Source organism: Xiphias gladius, chromosome 24 (genome assembly GCF_016859285.1).
Source record: "Xiphias gladius isolate SHS-SW01 ecotype Sanya breed wild chromosome 24, ASM1685928v1, whole genome shotgun sequence".
Taxonomy (NCBI): Eukaryota; Metazoa; Chordata; class Actinopteri; order Istiophoriformes; family Xiphiidae; genus Xiphias; species Xiphias gladius.
The window spans coordinates 1,655,105-1,675,591 of record NC_053423.1 but is presented as its reverse complement, the minus strand read 5'-3'; the positions used below and the strand labels follow the sequence as shown (position 1 = coordinate 1,675,591).

General features: G+C 39.4%; 1 protein-coding gene across 1 annotated transcript; it reads left to right on the top strand.

Moving 5' to 3' along the window:
- Positions 1 to 5,079: 5,079 nt before the first annotated feature.
- ccn2b (cellular communication network factor 2b) lies at positions 5,080 to 15,356 on the top strand. Its single transcript, XM_040121809.1, has 5 exons — positions 5,080 to 5,133; positions 7,516 to 7,732; positions 9,027 to 9,278; positions 10,659 to 10,915; positions 13,214 to 15,356. The coding sequence occupies exons 1-5, from the start codon at positions 5,080 to 5,082 to the stop codon at positions 13,517 to 13,519; spliced, it is 1,086 nt and encodes a 361-aa protein (XP_039977743.1). The 3' UTR covers positions 13,520 to 15,356.
- The last annotated feature ends 5,131 nt before the right edge of the window (positions 15,357 to 20,487 follow it).

Below are 20,487 nucleotides of genomic sequence, written 5' to 3'. Positions count from 1 at the left end.
AGCTGAGCTCGGATTCCAGTCAAACACCTTCACTCACTTCAGCTGTTTTACCGTAACACAGGATGTAATTAACTCTGCATATCCTGCTGTGATTAACAAGCTGTGGAGTCAGGTGGCTTGTTTTCACTTCCAGTTCACATGAACACCAAAGGGACCATAGTCAAAGAATTGCTAATCACCAGGGAAAGTTATACAACAAAGTACTATATTTCTCCACAACGGAAGGAGAGCGTTTTTCTGCTTGGGTGCAGCCTGGAGAGGGATGTACTCTCCCACTGCAGACAGTAGTGAAGTGATGAACAGCCAAACAAGATACATATCAGGGGGATGCTGTAAAAACAGAGATCGTAATGGGTAGTATGGGTTGCTATAAGTGCTGTCTTGTTGAATTGAAGTTCAGTCATGTAAGCGAGTCCCTCTGCGATGCTTCTGGTGGCCCCATTGAGTTAGTAGTGTCTGTTCTTGTCTGAATCAGGGAGGGATTCTCATCATTCATTCCTTGTACGCATTGGCCCAGAGTGCCCCAAAACCTCTATCTATCCTCCTCTTCACTGACAACATGTTATGCTCTGTATGGTAGGGTCCTTCCCATTGAAAGTTCTGAAAGCTAATAAGTGGACCATTGAGCTTAGATTAATTTGTTTTATACATATAATGCTCCCAAAGGTCATGAGTGAACTTCTTTGCTCAAAGATACTGATAGTCTAGTCTTAAAGGTTAAATCAGGGGATTTTCTGTATTTTTCTTCTTGTCAACAAGTTCCATCTGCAGAGCCAAACCAACAAAGCAACAATGAATGCATCCTACTAACAAGTATTGTGTGTCTATCCAAAGCCTGATTTACTGTATCTTCGTAAGAGAAAACAGGTCTTTGTTAGCCTATTGATTGTAAATAAATTTTTTGCTGTTCTTTACTATGGAGTGCCACATTTTTCCTGATATGTGTTATTGTAGGAGCTGTAGAGTTCCACTGTTGTTCAAAAACTTTCAAAAACACATCAGTGAGCTGCACTGGCCGACATGTTCCTTCATTACCATCAACACACACACTTAACACTAGTTTCTTATGAGTCTTACAGTAAGTTTTCAGAATCTTTTGTAAAAAATGTTCCGCCATCACGCTTTCCCAACAAATAATAACTTCCTCTAGCTGTCTGAGCAAAGTCACCCTCTTCATCCCAATTCTGACACCAGTGTGGCGAAATAGGTTTCACAGGTAGAACGTACTCAGTCCAGATATAATCTTTCACAGCAGCTTTGTTAGTGGCAACAGGTATATCATTCGCACAACTACAAACCAAACCATCTACACAATCACACTGAGCTGAATGTCACCAATCGTACACAGTCTATTTGTTCTTATGTAAAATTGTGAAACGACAGGTGAAGTGGGAAAACGTTGTGATACCAAAAAGGACAGTTTGAGTAACAGACTCATAGTTTCATAAGCTTATCAGATGCCAAAACACTGCACAGTGTTTTTACACTATAAGACAGGGTTTTGAAATCTCTGGAAATACTTGCTATAATGCTAATAACCCTATCCTCGGTTCCAAGGATCACCAAGTAAACAGAAAAATAACACGATACATAATCATCAGCCTGGAGTGTGAGCTTGTAAATATTGGATTGTGTAAAGCAATGCTTTCCCTGCTAAAGTTGTTGCAAGTTGAGCAAGGTTCAATTTTTTTGCTTGTCAACGCCGTGTCCCACTGTGCCAACACAATAATCTCAGTGACATGAATCAGGGAGCTGCTCTATTGTTTTCATGTGAACAGGGCTTGAGGGTCAAGGCATGTCCAATATCTGTACTGCAGAAATACTCCCTAGCAATCCAATTTACTGAAAAAAAGTGAGGCAAAAATTCCTTTGTCTTGTTTTATGGTTGTATAGTCAACCTGCTCTGATCTGAAAGTAAATACAAAAAAGCTGAAATGCTGGTTCACCACGAAATAGTCACCGGCCACAAATAGAGGAAGAAAAAGTGCCAATGCTGACAGGATGCTTGTATAATGAGCCTGGAGAAAGGGGAAATTTGAAGGGTTTGTTGTTAGGATGAGGTATGGGATCTATCTAAGGAAATTAACAACATCATTTTAAAATCTCCCCCCACCACTAGATGACCATCATTGAAGCCAAGTAAAAAATCTGGGTCATACCGACTGGTTGCATAAACACTTGCAAAAGTTATCTGGACATTATTAAATCTTCCATTTTCATTGAGTTAAAAAAAAACTATACATTTTGGGCAAACAAAATTGTTATCCCCTTCAACCTCCTAGTTGCACAGAAATGGACAGTAATTTTACAGTGCTTATTTTGAAGATGATGTACTTTGACCTGCTTCAAATGTGTCTGCTTAATATGTTAATCTCTGTTTACATAAGGCTTTCATTAGCATGTCAAATGTTTCAGATATTTTAACAGTGTTAGAGGCCTCACAAGGGAATATGGGGAAAAGAAATAAAATGTCAAAACTAACAACCATATACAACAAAGCGGCCTCGGAGAATATAGAAACTTCCCACTGGCTTGCAAGAGTCAACAGCAGTGACAGCCATCTCATCCACTCAACAAAGATAATTTAGAAGAGGTTTGAGGTAAGCAAGAAACCCAAATACAGACCACATACTTCAAAATCACACTGAAAATAAAATCAGATTGTGAGCTTGGAAACAGTAGTTATGACGTGAGAAAGAACAGTGGTGAGCTTCCTTCTACACAGCGCACAATTTTGTCTTTGATGAGGAGGATAAAGAGAGGCAGGAGCAGCAATACAATGGGACATGCCAGGCCAAAGGGTAAAAAAGTGGATTATGAGGACCCCAGCCCAGACTTAAGACCAGCATGGACACTGATAACTCAACAGGGACCACCAGAAGCATACCTTGGTGACTGAGCTTGTGCTGTCCTGACTCCAGGAAAGGTCATGCCGAACAACAAATAACACAAGCATTGTGTCACCTCCTGTAACTTCTCTATCGTGTTTAAACACTGTCAGCATAGTTAATATAAACATTTCCCATATTGAAGTAGTGTGCAATCCAAAAAGCCTTGACAGAAAAATGAACTCAGCAATGAGTACAGTTACATATGCTCTAGTATCCCAGTTTTGAGTCTTATCCTGGTTTTGATCTTATTTGGGATATAACGTTTACATGGAAAGCGTGAAACCTGGTTATTCATATCCTCTTATACATGACTCTAACAGTATCCAGGGTTCTGATCATCTGTGCGCAGTAAATATTGCTACAATGGTCATTGTAACTTCTCCAGAGCAGGTTAACTTCAGAGGATCAGATCAAAACCTGCCAAATACTGACCAATCAGATCACCAGAAAACCAGCGCCATCATTCCTAGAGGATCCCGACAGGGACAAAAGAGTTTACGATAAAGTGACACATAATAAAGATCAGGTTTTATATTTTTAGCTCAGTCGAATCGTCTTGCTGTTCCAGACTTTAACAAGAGGAAGAATCTGTGACGATAAATGGAAATAAAAACTAAAGCCTCTGATGTATTTTGTTAGAAAAATTATCCACACACTTAAATATTTTCCATGATAATAAATCAACATTTCAGTCAGATGACCTCATCATACATGAACTGCTTTTCCTTTCTTCCCTCCTCTCCTTTCTGCTTTGGCAGCAGCCTGACATTATTTTAGCTTTTTTTTAAATCTGTATCACATTTTCCTAATAGTTTGTTCATCATCGGACAATATAGAAAAAATACTCACTCAGTAAGAAACTTTATAATAATAACTAATTATACTATACCTATTTACGGTAAATTCTTAGCCTGACTTTAATAATTGGAAATCATTTCTACTGTTTCTTTCTGTTCTAGTTATGTGATAATATTCTTTACATTTCACCTTGTTGAATATCACTTTTGGATGAACTGAACTTACCTGCAGGTATCACCGTTTCTTCCCGTTTCATATTAAGTACTTTATTCATGCTTCAGACGATGTTGCTTGTAAGTAACATCACTGCCTCTTTCACATGAACGCACTCGTAGCCAGACAGGAAAACCCAGGGTTAACTGAGCTGGTTGATAACCAGCTTCCCGATACAGGTTATCCAGGATGGCAACTGTTAGGCTCAGTGAAGCCAGGTAACGTAAAGATATCCTGAGTATGTTGAACTTGCTTCGTAGTACAGGCCTCTGGATAAGGCGTTTACATGATACATCCAGGTAGTTTATTCAGGTTTCTCAAAACAAGGATAACACATTAACCCCATGGTACAGTCCATGTCTGAAAGGGATTCTGGATTATTCACATGAAGTCTTACATCTGTCCTAATGGCTTCAGGCTTTGTGTTTGCTCATACAGTGCCAGCTTCTGCATCTTAATGTGCTGATCCTGGAATCAAGTGGTTCCTGAATGGCTGCCCTGCCATCAATGCAGCTTTGTGAAGTGATTTGTACTGAGAGTGTTACAGTGGTTTTTCTGGTATTTAAGAACAGCCCTGTTGTGTGTGTGTCTGCCTGGCCTGCCTCTGAGCCTCCACTGGCTGCTGCTGTTCTGCAGTTTGTAACTATTTGGCACACGTTGCCCTCATTTTCCACATTCATTACCTCTGCTAGACGAAATTGTTTCTCAGATTCTGTGACCAACATTCCTGAAATTCAAACTCAGAATGTCCTCTGTTGAGTTGCTGCTTACAGCTTTGGATACTCATGTGGTACAGTAACTGTCAAAACCACCTTGAAACTGACACACACTGCAAATGGATTGCAAATTAAGATTCTAAATGGCCAGTCTTAGCTGCTGTTAGTTACCGCAGAGTGAACACCCCCTGTCATTTGGCATTTTGTCCACCCACAACCCTGTGAACTAATGATGTGACAGAGGAGGCTGTATCTGTAAGAAGCCCATTTAATTTGAAATATTTTTACCTCTCAGAGCAGAGTAGCATGGCTCTTGCTTCTCTGGCTACACCCACTGGGCTGGTATTTAAGCCAGTTTCTCCTTCCAGGCTTCATCAGTCTGCTGCAGAGAGAATAACAAGAACAAGCCCTGTGCCACAGAAAGCAGTACTACTGAGTGGATTCCAGCCTGCAGAGAAAACATGTCTGTGGAAACTTCAGCCACATTCTCTCTTCTCCTGATCATTATCTCATTGGTAAGTTTTCTTTTAACTAACAAATGTTCAATGTCTAAATAAAAATTCATTTGAGGATGAACTCGTATCAAGGTTGAGGTATTCTGCTGCTTTGGAAATTTGAGAGGAAATGTGAATTTTAGTCAGTAAGAGTTATTACATTAGGGGGAAGTCATACACCACGAAGAACTGAACCTCAGATGATAGTGAAGATCAAACATGTGATCACAGTCTGGTGTTGCCTTCTTGTGGTATTCTGTGCGACATTAAATTGAATGAAACCAATAACAGCCTCTCTCCATACGACTATTATATTTGCTATAACAGTATCTGCTCTGTATGTGAAGTGTATTCTCACTTTACACCCCGAATGTATGGGGCAAATGTGTGGATATATTCATACCTTTTACGGTATATTAAACAAAAGCCACATTTGTTTGCCTTGGCATCAGTAAACCCCTCTTCTACCAGTGCAATTATTAAAGCTATTAAAACTGTATATCTAAAGCTCTTCAGGTTTTCTTTCATATGTTCTACTTATTGAGCCCTGCTACAGAGTCTTCCAAAGTCCCTGTTGGGCCCAAGAGCAGAATTGAATTTGTCCCCCCAACCACAAGCCCCCATGTCATAATTAATTTTGACACTCCACGCACATGTAGGTTTTAACATAAGCTGTACATTGCAACATATCCTCATGTCTAAATGTCAAAGAAAGTTGTTTGTCATTGACTTAACCAAGTAGTTACAGCTGCCTAAACTTAACTGAGTGGTGAACAATATGAGGAAAGTCTGCTACTATTATTATTATTATTATTGTTATTATTGTTAGTATAGTGCCTATCCATAGGGTAGTTAACATTCCCTGTGAGAATGGCATATCTGTGTCCTGCTAGCTAGTCCTGCAAATGTCTTTTTGTTCTTCCAGTGTAAAAAATTTTGCAGCTGGGACATTCTAGCCTATAGATGACAAACATGGTTTTAAAGTTTTAATGAAATGAAAGTAGTTAACTCCTTCTGGCATGTAAAAACCATAAATGTCTTGGTCTGTATTACATTTGTGCATTGGTTACAGTGGTTACACTTGTCCCCTTGGGTTTTGGACCCAACCAAGTTTGTTGTGCGTGTGCTTGGAGATGGCTGTGTACCAGTTTATCTTGTAGAGTAGGGCATCTCTTGAAACTGATTAATCGTGGTTCAGGGAAGACCTGACTGAGTACACCATCACACTCAATAAAACCCCAATTCCTATTAATAATCCATTTAATGTTTTCTGTCTTATCTTGTCTGTTGTCTGCCCATTGCCCAGCTGGCTACAGAATGTTTTATTGTTGTTGCAGGAAAATAGGAAATAAGACTTTCAATTATTTATATAAATTTGTCTTTGAGGCATATGAACAAATTATTTTGGTTTCTATGATTTTGCATTCGCTCTGAAGACATCATATTTATTATATTGCTGCTCTTTTCCACTATGGCTGCTTGTTAACTAATCAAATGAATTGATAGCGTACACAAACCAGCGTCTGTGTTCTTTCTCTCTTAGGTTTTGTTCAGGACAACCACATTTGGGATCGTGTGTAATTATCTCCTATTCCACCTTTTTGAAATTAATTGATGCACGTAGGGTTTGGGTAGGTTTTCTACAGGTCTGTTTGGGATTGGCACCAAAATTGTGGACCCATGAAGGCCTCTAACACTCATATCAACAATATTTGGTGCCACAGCTCCCTCCACCACCCAAACCTCTTCCTTATGTGCTATATTACTGGTATTGTCAATTTAGCTGAAATGTGTTGTTCATGTATGTTTAGTAAGGGGGATTGGTTCAGCAGAATCATCACTGCTGTTCAAAATATTTGAAATGTTCTCCAAGGAGCAGATCCTTTTCCACCAAACTGTGTTACCTGTAAAACCATTTGCTCTAAATGGTCTATTCATTAACGTACCTGTTGGATTGTGAATCGCAGGAGATGGGATGTGAATGGCGGTTTCTGGAGTCAAAGTAAGATACGATCCACGTCTAAGAGATTTTGAAGCACCATAATGTAACAGGTCTTCCTCCTTTGCTTCTCAGAGACAACAGTCACTGCGCAGCCACAGGAGATCACTTGTTTGTTTGTTTGTTTTTTGTGGTTAAGACTGTCTGGTCCATTATGGTCATACGTTTTGAAATTAAGAAAAATAAAACGGTGTGGATAAACTTTTGGTTGATAAACAATATCTCCTTAGACGTTTCCCTCTTACTGAGCAGCTACTGAGGTCACTTAGGGCTGATTCATTCTCTGGTGTCAAAAAATGACATTTACAAATTTTGCTGTCTTTTCATATAAACTTTCTTCCTGCTGTATTCTGCTGCTACTTGTTTAATGTTACCTTATCCTATGGTTGGTGTGTTTGTTGCAGACAGTGGCCCAGGACTGCTCCCAGCCCTGTACCTGCCCTACAGAGCCCCCACTCTGCCCGTTGGGGACCAGTCTGGTCCTGGATGACTGTGGCTGCTGTAAGGTGTGTGCCAGGCAGCTGGGGGAGCCCTGCTCCCTGCTGGAGCCCTGCGACCATCACAAGGAACTCTACTGTGACTATGCTCTGCTGAGTGACACTGAGATTGGCATCTGCATGGGTAATACATGCTTCATAAAACACACCACTATATAACATCCTTATTTGCCCCCATACTAGTGATATATGTACAACATTCAAGAAGTAATTTCTTGTGAGACTAATAATGTCCTTGTGGTCTGGGTTATTCTGAAGAGAAGGGGAAAAAAGACTCAGAAAGCTCAAATGGTGATCAAGCCACAGAAACTACAGATGTTAGCTGCACCCAGTGTGCCTTCACCTATGAGTGCAAGTCTTTCAACCATCCTCTTAAGGCTGCAATATTCTCATACATTGTGTGATTGCCTGCCACTCCACTCATGTCATTTGCCTTAATTGCTGCCCATATGGTCCATCACACCTCACTTCAAACAAGCAGGCCATTAGCTACATATCAGCTACATAAGGTACCATAGAACTAAGGGAGTTAGAAAGTTGAATATTGTGTCACCCCATGGTATAAATGAGAAAATTGATATAAAACTCTTCATAAAAGAAACACAATTTGTTGCTATGTCTCCCTCTGGTGCCAGATTTGTTTTTTCCCCCATACATAATCACAGCACTATATACATTTTTCTTGCAGTTTAAATCATTTGTATTGTTAAAATGCTTATTACTTATGTCCTTATGCTACAGATTTTTTTTTACGATATTAATATATGTGTTTTTTATGTAGTCAATTGTTTGGAAGTTGGGTGTTAATTCATATCATGTTATCTTCTAATTCTAAGCAGATCTGTCATACAGCCTGCTTTTTGCTCACATGGATGTTTGTCTGATTAAAACCTTGAAGGTTGAGATGTTTCATCATTAAATTTTTGAGACCTTTCAACATTCAGTGCACAGACCACCTCACCTTTTTCTTTATTTACTGCTTTTCTCCTGTACCTGTTACTTATACTGTCCTGTTATCTTTTTAAAGATGTCTGTCCCGGCACATTTTTGACATGTTATGTGTTCATTTTTCTTGCAACATTTTCAATTCTCTTTAATGCTTATATTGATAAATGAGGGGCAAGTCTCTAAGTATGAGCAGAGCAAAGAAATGTGTGTCTGGTAGAAACTACATTCTAGCAGACATTTGATTGAAGCGGTAACAATTTTTAGGTTTTTTTTAATTACACAAATTAATTCATTTAACTCGCAATGTCATTCATTTATGCATTATTTATTGTTTACTCATACTGTATAGAGTACTTTAGACTCATCAGATAGCTGTTAGTAACATTTGTCTCCTCTGGTACTCCATAGATAATAGCTGTATGTATTTTATCTGTAAAAATGAGTCTTGCATGTTTTCTGTCTGTCTACAGCTCAGGAGGGTCAGACATGCGACCTGGGGGGTGTGATCTACCGCAGCGGGGAGTCCTTCCAGCCCAGCTGTAAGCACAACTGTGTGTGTATGAACGGAGAGATTGGCTGTGTGCCAATGTGTGCCAGTGACATCCGGCAGCCCTCCTTTGACTGCCCGTACCCACACCGTATCCAGATCCCTGGGAAATGCTGTGAGGAGTGGGTGTGTGAGCAGACACCTCAGGACCACCACTACCAGTCAGTGATTGCTGGTAGGTGATGCCAGCAAATGTTTTGATAGATAGTTCCCTCCTATCAATTTGTGCACTCAATAAAATGATTTAGTGCCCTCAATTTAGTTATTTAAGAAAAGATAAGGTAAAGTAGAAACATGACTATAGGAGTTTACAGCCACAGTAGCGCCTTCCTGAGGCTGCAGTGCTTATTGCAAAGAAAATGAAACCGTAATTGATTTATTCTTTGGGGCCCCTGATCATCTCCACCAAATTTCATGGCATTCCAGCCAATAGTTGTTGAGATATATCTGTCTGGTACAAAGTGGTGGACCAAGCAACCAACATAACCATCCTCGGTGCCACGTTACCAGCTTGTCAAAAGTATATACAGATAAAGAAATAAATCATGTTAGAAATAATATGCAAAACTGATTTTCTACTCCTGTTCAAAACTACAGCAGGCTCTTGCGCACTAAATGAAGATCACGTGCTAAATGCCTCTTCCGTTCCTTCATGGCAGCAAATTAAAAACAGCCATTTTGGCGTCAAATGCATGCAAAGACATTATCATTACTCTGCAAGTACTTTTCCTGTTGGACATTAGCACTGGAGTTTCCTTGACATAACTTTGAATTTTTTGTTAGCATTTTTTGAAGACATAGCCGTTGTGTTTGAATAAAACCTGACTGAAACTGTCAATAGAATAAACAGATCAGGGACTCTGTGTTTCTCAGTTTGAAGACCCATGTCATGAACGCTCAATCCAGCCATGCAGTGTAAGCATAGAAGTTGTTCATTGTAGCCATAGAGAAAGGGTGAATAAATAATGTCATGTGAGTTAGCACAATGTACAAGAACAATAAAAAGCGTGTGTGCCCAGCTTAAGCCAAGTTATTCGTTAGTTATCATTAATAATATGTCTTAAATCACAGAAAAAACAAAAAAAGGCTTGAAAACAAAACATAGTACTATATGGAGAACAGGAAAAATCTGCTGACTACATTTTGCCTGCTTCCAATAATGCACTCAATTCTTCTACTGCTGGCAAGGAGTGATACAGCAACAATAATGAACCCAAGTATCATTTGATTATCAGGAGCCCAGTTAAGACTGACTCTACCCCAAATAACACAAATCTCTTTGATGTTTTTTCACATGTGCACATGTTTCAATGATCATATATTATATCTCCCTGCGACGGTCGGACAAGCAACCACACAGCTGATTTAAATGTCTGTAACACCCACACACACTTTAGTGTTCCCTATAGGTTACATTTTGTGGTTCATTTTGTCTTCTTTTGGTTTAGTCTCAAAACAACATATAGTTCAATTGGTCTCTCATGTAACTTTCCACTTTTTGTGTCACTTTTCTTTCTCTACACCTCTCTCTCCACCCTCCTTCCTCTTCTCACAGGAGCCTCTCAGATACACCCCTTGCCCTCTTCAAATCCTGTCTCAGTATTGAGACAGGTGTTTCCCCACAGACCGCTAGCAGAGAGTCCCAGAGATAATTGTATAGTCCAGACTACAGAATGGAGTGAGTGCTCGGCCACCTGTGGCATGGCCGTCTCATCCCGTATCACCAACGACAACCAGGGCTGCCAGCTGGAGAGGCAGACCAGGATCTGCATGGTCCGACCCTGCAATAGCCAACAGGAGAAAGAAATCAAGGTCAGTTTGTTTACTTCTAGGTAAAAGTTGAGAGATAAAAGAAATATTCCACGTCACCTTCTTTGCAGGAGTCATTTCATTCATACTTTCAACATGTTATGATTTCTTTAGGGTGTTAATAGTTGTGAAAGAACCAAAAAAATTCTGCACTCTGTGGATCAATTGTACTCACTCTTTAGTTATGATGATTCAGTACTCTGGTCTTCATAAGGTAAAATTCATGAACTGAATTTTAGCCTGCAGGATTTTCTGGTTCTTTCACAGTCAAAGTTTATCATCCGAACCACCTGTTAAGAGTTTCTGTTGTGCAAGAACTTTGAGTAAGGAAATATTTCCTGCCGGGTTTTCATAGTTTAAGGTGGAACATTAGAACATAATAGCGGTAAACTGGGCTCTTACAAGCCCATTTTACCCGCTAGAGGCAGAACCAAAGTCCTCTTCATTATTAGGCAAAACATTTTGTTTGTCAATGTTCCCTCTGTTCTGATGCACCTATAATTTGCTTGTGTCTTCCAAAACTAATACAAATCACTGTTGAAAATTAAGTAAGTTTTATGATGTGGAAATGTTACGGTTAACGATTGGTTAGGTTTAGGCACAAAAAAGACTTGGATAGATTTAGGGAAACACTGTGTTTCATTGTTACAATAATCGATCTGTGATTAAGGTCAGGAAATGATCGTGGTCATGCCTAAAAAAAAAAAAAAACAGCGGTCTCCTGTGTTTACGTCTAATGTTTGGTTAACTCATCCATCCACCCCAACCTCCTCCGTACTGTTAGGGGGCTTTGTTACTTAAATCTAAACAGATGTTGTTTTGCAGCATTGGCTGAAACCACTGCTGTCTCTCTCTGTGAGGACAAATGCAATGTCTTGATGCAGGATGTTTCCTCTTGGTCAGTTTGTAAACAATGCCCAAAGTCTACAGTTTTTTCCCCATTGGGTTCCCAAAATTCTAAGTGATGTTTCCTCGCATTTTGGATACATTTAGAAAAAAAGCTCTCAATCAATGAATTGGTTCATGACTTGTTGAACAAGGTATATCAGTAACTCAACACACAATGTGATATTACACTAATATTGGTCCCGTCATTTCTTAATATAAAATATGTATATAATTATCTTAATTTTAACAACAGGCAGGACTAGATCACAGGGGAATATTTTTATTTTGTATTTTTGTTCTTATTAGACAGTTGACAATGGAGATAAGCAAGAAGGCTGTGAGAGAGGGGCTTGACATGCAACAAAGTCCCTGGCTGAACCACACCAGTCAGACTGATCATTTGTAATGTTGAGGGATTCCAAACAGATTCCAATCAGACATTAACAGCCATGCACGGTAAGATAAGCTAAGACAGTTAACTGATAAAAAAAAAAATCACTTAACATGAACATGGAAAGATGGGTTTTTAAAATTGCTTTTGCTGCCCTAATTACCACGACTAAGTCATTCCAGAATCTAGGAGCCCTTGCACCAAAAGCACCACTAAATCCTTACCATGGATTAACAAAGAAAAGAGGAAGAAAAGGAGCATTTGCAGATTACTGGGATGGGGTGAACAATCACGGGTTAATGGCTCAGCAAAATAACTAGGTGCAACATGAGGAAACAAATGAAAGAGCCAGATTTTCAGTGGAGAGAAGTCAGTCTGTCTGAGATGTTCCTGATTTAACGTGTCTAAATTCAGATTGCAGTCAAAGATAATGCTAAATTTCCTGCAATGGTGAGTTACAGGGTGGGAATAGTGAACCAAGTCTTTTTGAAATCAAGGGTTCACTCCATCAGTAAAAATAATTAGATCTCTGTTTTGTCTTGTATCTGCAGGAAATTTTGAGACATCTTCTGATGAATAATTCAAGAAGGTGCTAATTTCCTTGAGACTAAAAGGAGAATAGCTGAGATTTATACCAGAGTGTTGTCTGCAAAGCAGCACATAAATAGAAAATGAAACTGGACAAAGCACAGACCAGAAACTGCTTATCTGGAGTTACCAATACCTCAATACAAGCTCCCATCTATAAAGTATGATTTAAACCATTCTGGAGCTGTAGTTCTAGTAATATGGTCAATTGGAATGTCATGGTCAATCTTGTAAAATGTACTAAAATCTAAGAGCACAGGTATGGATTAAGCGTCAGCGGCTAACCACAGATTAATGATAACTTTGGAACGGCAGTTTCTGTACTATATTATACTGTACGTCACTACAGCCACAACTAATATGACCAAGTACATTGACTCTATGACGATACTGACCAATGGTATAATTCACTGATTATCGTGTGTGTCCCTTAGAAGGGTAAGAAATGTGTCCGGACACCAAAGGCCCAGCGAGGGATGCGCTTGGAGCTGTCGGGCTGCTCCAGCACCAGGCTGTACAAACCAAAGTTCTGCGGTGTCTGCACAGACAATCGCTGCTGCATGCCTCTAACCACCATCACAGCAGAGGTGGAATTTCATTGTCCAGAGGGAGACGTCTTCACGAAGAAGATGATGTTCATCAAGACCTGCTCCTGCCGTCATGACTGTCCTCAAGATAATGACATCTTCCTGGCATCCAACTCTCGGAAGATGATCGGGGACTATGATAACGATATGTGATGGGGGTTATGCACACACACATTCACTCATATAAATCAGGACTGCACCATTCTAACCACCAACCCTACCCTCTGGTTTAGCCTATCATTAGTGGATGTTAAGATGCAGGTCAAATGTCACCAGACCTTCTGACCAGTCTGCCAACAAAGGTACATATGTAATTTGGTAGACGGACACACTGACATAGAAATGTATAGAAACATACCAGATCTTACAATTAGTTTTTTCTCTGCATCAAAAGACAAACCCCACATAGGGCAGCTACTGCTTATGCATCTTGGTACGCAGGGTTTGGCGACAGTACCCCAGAATCAAAGAAAAACCGCCGGTTTAGTTCAACAATTATACAGAGAAATGTATTATGAAGAGACAAAGATAAATGTGCGTAATGAAATCATACAAGCTCAAAGATCCACTTTCTAGTCTTCTGTAACAGCATGATAGCAAGTGACTGTACATATTGGGGGGAGATCATAACTTGTCTGTTCAGAAATGGTCTTTGGCATCAGTGAACAGCCACAGAAAGATCGAAGAGGACATTCACATCTGACTCCAGAGATCTTTGATCAGGGACAGGGGTTACATCTCCAAACATATAAAGTACAACCAACTGTACTTAGGTTCACATGATGACAACTGAGCCAGCTCTAGCCACTGAGGAGAGTGTTAAGAAGCAGTTAAAACTCTGAAAAGCTAGTAAGTGGAACTTTGATCTTAGATTATTGTGTTGCACATACTGTTTCAGATTCAAAATGAATCTCCATGCTCAAAGATAAATATGTCTTCACTAACAACAGACGAGGATACAATGTAGCCATGTTGTATGGTATTCTATTGCATAGAATTCATCATGTTGAGTAAGTGGACATGGCTGCAGTTGTAGATACTCAAATATTCACAAATGAAAGAGAAGAGCCTGATTTTCTTCAAAGATTTATATATTAATCATGTCCAAAGTTTATCATTACTGCCTATGTCATTTCCATCCTTGTAAAGGTCCAGTTATGAAAGGAGTCATCCAGTTTTATTTTGACTGAATCTTCTGCCCAAATTTGAGATTAGATATCTGGTTTCACTTGCACTCCAACCATGTACATCAGTGCTCCTCTCCTTGTTTGTTCAAGTGTTAGCAAGGTTTGCTTTCAACAGGACAACCACGTCCTTGTCAGGAACACATCAGGCCACATTAGTGTTTACACTCCAAAAGATGTGTGGTCAAACGCATCCCAGACCACCTCAGTGAGATGTTTGAGTGATCTGATCACAATGCGTCTAGCTATATATTAAAATGTCTATATGACAAAACAGGTTGAGGCAAAGCGGGTACACCAATGAATTGGTATATTATCACAACATTTAATCAAAAAATACTTCCTGAAATATACAGAACATGACAAACTGGGGGAATCTAGTTCCCTGGCAGCTACAGGAATGCTACTGGAGAAACTGGCCACTCTGAGATGAGATACACGTGGGATACATCTTGACATAAAATATTTGCATTACTTTTTTATGTATTACATATTTCTGAAACTAATGACAATAGAGGACTCCTTGGTAGGTGTATTTTAACATGTTATCATGCATCTAGTCTTTCTTTAGTCATTCTGACAGTGACGTGCATCCTCAGAGGCTGGAGGTTGATTGCTAACTGCTGATTAGTCTAGTTCAGTGTCCTTTGTCTTTTCACATAGTTTTCCATTCTGATGGAACGGTCTGAAGACCACCGGAGGGAAGAAAAATGTGTAAAATTGCTGTTACTTCTATTATTTACTATATATTTTTATAAAGAAAAGAAGGATGGAAAAATTTAGCATTTGGTAAATATAGCTTGTGTAAATACTGTAAGACTGTGTACAGTTTTGTACTATAATTTATGCAACTTTTTTATCACATTGATGTAGTTCTTTAACTGTATCATATTGCTTCATTTTTTTCACTGTAACCACTAACTAAGATACAAGTGTGTCATTGTCTGTTGCACTTTTGTCTCTTTTTCAATAAACAAAGTATATTTTTATAGATACACTGCATGTCCGTCTTTTTTCTGTTGCTGATAATAGAAAGTGTAGTGTTGGCTGTGATCTAACAGCACCGTGAATTTTTATAGGAACTACAACAGCAGCAGTCTCTCGTGTTATGTAAGAGCAGCTGTGAATTAGAGCTGCAGGCAGTGATATGGAGCCCAGGCTCCAGTCTGTTCAGACACACAGGAGAAAAAGTTAATTCATTTAGTATGGGTGGATTTCTTGTCTCTAAGGTAAACTATTCAAAATTTTATTTTGATTAATAGCACAATATGCCCTGTGTCAAAATCAAGTTTTAATGCCTTAAATATCTTAGTTTATACTGCCTCACATATTCTAAAATTCTTTTAAAAAAGCTTTTTTTTCAGTGTAATTACACTCAACAATGTTTTTTAAACAGTAGATTTCTATTAATTAGACATGACAAATTGACTAAGACAACATTAGTCATTATGTCAACAGTTGAGCACGTAATAAGCCGGTGGAAGTTTTCACCTCAGAATCTGCATCAATGCACCCATCAATGAATGAAACAAACGGGAGGAGTGCTTTTTTCATTTATTGGTGATGTTTGTGTGTGAAAGAACGGCTGCTCAGTATAAAAGCAGAAAGGGGCAGAGAAATGAAATATCTCATCTGGCCTGGGAATGCCTCGGGATCCCCCAGGAGGAACTGGGAAGCATTGCTGGGGAGAGATTTCTCAACTACTTTGCTTAACCCACTGCCACTGCCACTGCGACCTGACTCCGGATAAGCGGCAGAAAATGGATGGATGGATGGACTAATTATCAGCTTTGTATGGCGTACATCCTGTTACCTTCCAAGAACTGCAGCTATCTCTGAACTGTTTGGGGACCTGTGGTTCTAAACTAATTTGGCCTGGCAACAAGTTTTCACAGACAGAGGAACAACATCTGTAGAAAATTGTTGGGCTCTATTTTCTTGCAGTCACAAAGTCAGCACTAGGACAAACCCAGTTTTTATGCAATTTTCCTTGGGCGCAGGCCCATTTTTTACATGTATGCCAGTTTGCGAATTTTCCGGGCAGCAAACAAACATGTTAGCACCAAGTTTGGTGGAAAGGTGCAGCTGAGCCTGTGTTTATGCTGATTAGCCAATGTAGTGCAATTTTGGTGCTCATTTTGGCAAAACATTTCATTAGTTATCAAACCTGCTCAGATCTCTCTTATTGAAAACACAGATGGCAATCTTGGTGGCTTTATTTGGGACATACAGGTCTCACCAAAACATGCTACACATATTTTTATTTACTGCCAATGGTTATGTGCATCAAAATACAAATTTTAATGTGACTGATGAAGAGTCTTTCCACTATCATCTATATGAGTAATCTGGTTACCCAAGATTCCACAGCAATTTCAGTAGTGATGTTCTGTTTGATGACTGAATTTCTCACACCAACTTGTACAATGTCGGATCTAAAGAGAGGGTCTGTGCTAATTTTACACACTGATGGCACAGCAGCGGTGACTTAATTCATTTTCAAGATCATCAGGATCCAAAGGTAAATATTTCTGTGGATTTCTCAGCATTGGACAGGAAAGCTTTTAGTCACAGATTCCATGTTTAACTGTAAAATAATCTGCAGTAACACATGATGACTTCTGAGCTCCACCAAATCTTCTGTTTAAAAGCAAACATCCAAACTTTGAATCAAAATGTTTTTTTTATTTGTTTTTTTTTTTGTCATGACAAAGAGATTATTATAGTTTCCTATTTTGTCTCCTCCAATCATGTTTATAAATATTTGCGTGGCTTATGTGCATGGAAGTTTATCCATATAATCAGTAATAACCACAAAACGATCGATCCAATATGCCACAAAACAAATAAATGAAAGTTTACGCATGTGATGTCATTTTCATGTTCCTCCACCATTTTACATGATATACAGCTCATTATATAACACTGGCGTCTCCAACTCTATAGAAACATTCCTGTTACAAACGTATTATAAAAGACTCAAGAATGATAGATAGTAGATACTTGACACTTACACCACTGGTACCCCATATGGAGTAGATCATCTGTTTAGATTTTGGAACACCTTTCTGCCTAAATTTGGATATTCATGAGGGAGCACTGATTTCTAGATATGTCTGTAACTCCTTAACACTTTAAGCTGTATGTAGCATGCAAAGACAAATATGTTAGTATAAAGAATCAGTCAGTGCTGTTCTGCCTTTAAGCTGGAAGCGGAAATATTCACAGCCGAATCATCTGTGTAAAAGCAAAAGCTGGCATGGCAGGACAGATGCTGACACTGTTGAATTTGCGGTACCTGGCACAACTGAGTACAACACTACATATGTCTCCCTGGAGAGACCGTTTGAAAATATGTGCTTTAATCCATATTTTTAACGATATCACGTCTTTCCCATCTCTATGAAGGCTGACTGTACCTTCCAGTATGGCCATTCAGAACAAGTATAAACACTTTTTTGCTTTCCTATGTGATCAGACACCATGTCTTACAGATCAGTTCTGAGAGACCATAAACTCTTACACCACAGGCACCCCATATGGAATTGAAAGTTAATTTCACAACATCAGGTATAAAGAAATTTTATTTCTATGTGGTACATGCTGAAAGTCTGATCCATTTGATCAATCCCTCCTAAATTACAAAGAAAAGCTCATGAGTCAGTTTCCCTTACTCTATATCCAATCCTTGTGATTATGATGGAAGGTGATGATGGTGACAATGTGCTTTTACCAGAAGAGTGTGTGCTTCCTTCTGGTGCTGGTCCAACCCTAAATTTGATAGAGGGAGCTGCTGCAACAGAGGTTACCATGGCTGTGTGTGTTAGATAAGGTGGATGTTGTTGATGTAGGTCTGCTCTGCTGCAGTACTGCTCCCCTCAGTTGCACTGGTGTACGGATCAGCAGGCAGCCAGACTGTGTCCGACTGATGCTGAACAGCCAGTGTAGTGAGTGTGTCGTGCCATTACATCCACCAGATGGCCCTTTATGTTTTACCATACGGCTTATAATGTCTATATAGAACAAAGGATGGTGATAAGTAAGCTTGTCAAGTAAAATAGTCCATAATGTAATGCAGGAGGTGCAGCGCCTCTGAAACTGACTCCACACACAACACAGTTATCAACGGGCAGATATAATGATTTTTCACTTGTGATTGTCATTAATTCATATTACAGACACCCACCCACCCACACACACACACACACACACACACACACAAACACACATATACATGTACAGATAAATGTGAATGTGTGTGTATACAGTGGCTTCAAAAAGTATTTTAACTTCAAGGACTGCCTGCATAACATTACAAAAATCAGGCACATCCTGTTTCAAAAAGATGCAGAAAAACTAGTCCATGCTTTTGTTACCTCAAGGCTGGATTATTGTAATTCCTTATTATCATGTCTCTACATCAATCTATATGTGTGTGTATATATGTATATATATATATATATATATATATATATATATAGATCAACTACAAGACAAGAACTTTCTCTCACTACCCACCATCATTTCCCCACCACCTACATCAATCTATATTTTAATTACGCTTGCAAAGTATGTATAAAATTGTATTATCTGCACGCATTTGAAGGCTGCATTCATGTTTCCGGTCTAACCGTGGCAGCTTGACGCAGCATTTCCCGAGCCCGAGGCTGCCACTCCTCCGCGGCTCCGCGGTGCCTGGCGGACCGGTGTCGACGTGATGAGCTGCAGGTGATATTGGCGTAATATTAGCCGAAATCCAGCCACCTGAGGCGGATGGAAAAGACCTACATCTGTCAGCGGGGAAGCGGTGCAGAGCAGCTGTCAAGCTCTCAGGTGCTGTAAATGTTTACCAAACTGTACATGGTGTGGTACTGTTCCATATTCTGCTGTATCTTACTGTAAATATGCAACTGCTGCAGTAGTTTGAAGGCAGCCAAGTCAATATCTATGGGGAGGTAGTAAGAACATTCTAGATCCTTGGGTTATTAATATTAAGTAAAGGATTTGGCCAGTTTAAGGATGTTGTCACCATAGTGTGTTAATGGTCTCTGACAAATGCATACACATATAGTGAGTGTACATTTCATCAATCTGCCACAGCTGCAAGGTGTTACAGATATGGGAGGATTTGGTCCTGAAAACAAAATCATTAGTTTTGCCTATCAACAAAAACCACATTATGACACAGTTTGAAATCCTTAGGTTTATGAATCATTTATCGTTCTAGTAAATTCAGCTTTCTCACAAAGCAACATTGTGTTAGTAAAACAGAATTATATAAAATAAATGCCTCAACTTTAAGAATTGCACTTTATATGATGTGGTTTCATTTTTTTTTCAACATCTGATAGGATGATTTGATGAATTGCTCTATTTCTGTAATGAAATGAGGGTCTGTGAAGATATGAGGTTGGCTGACAGATCTCCATCTTCTGTGTGTGTCGACGCTCCCATAGCACATCCCGATCACTGTCTGCATAGAGACACAGCTGAGGCTTTCTGCTGTTTGTGCAAATGTAAGCATTGCAGACATCAGAACGGGAATCCTGTGAATCAGACTCGGCAGAAATATTTATTATTGATGATTATGATGAAAGCCCAGTGCTGATAAATCCATTTTGATGCTGTTCTATGTAGGCTTTGATGACAGAGCTCCAGTTAATTTAAATAAACACTATACAGTAATCTGAATAAGCTGTGTCCCAGTTCAGAGGCTGGATCTTCCTCCATCAAGGTTGGTCCTTTGACAACCCGAAGGCCTGACTGAACCTGCTCCTCCTCCCAAAATGAGAAGGTGTAGCCTCCCCCAGACTCAAAATAATGCTGCAGTGAGGTGCTCCTCGTCCACTAGTTATGTAGAGTAGAATAGAATAGAAAAGAATAGAATTCAGTGTTAGCGTAGGGAAATTTGTCTTAGACTTTTACTTCAGTTACAAA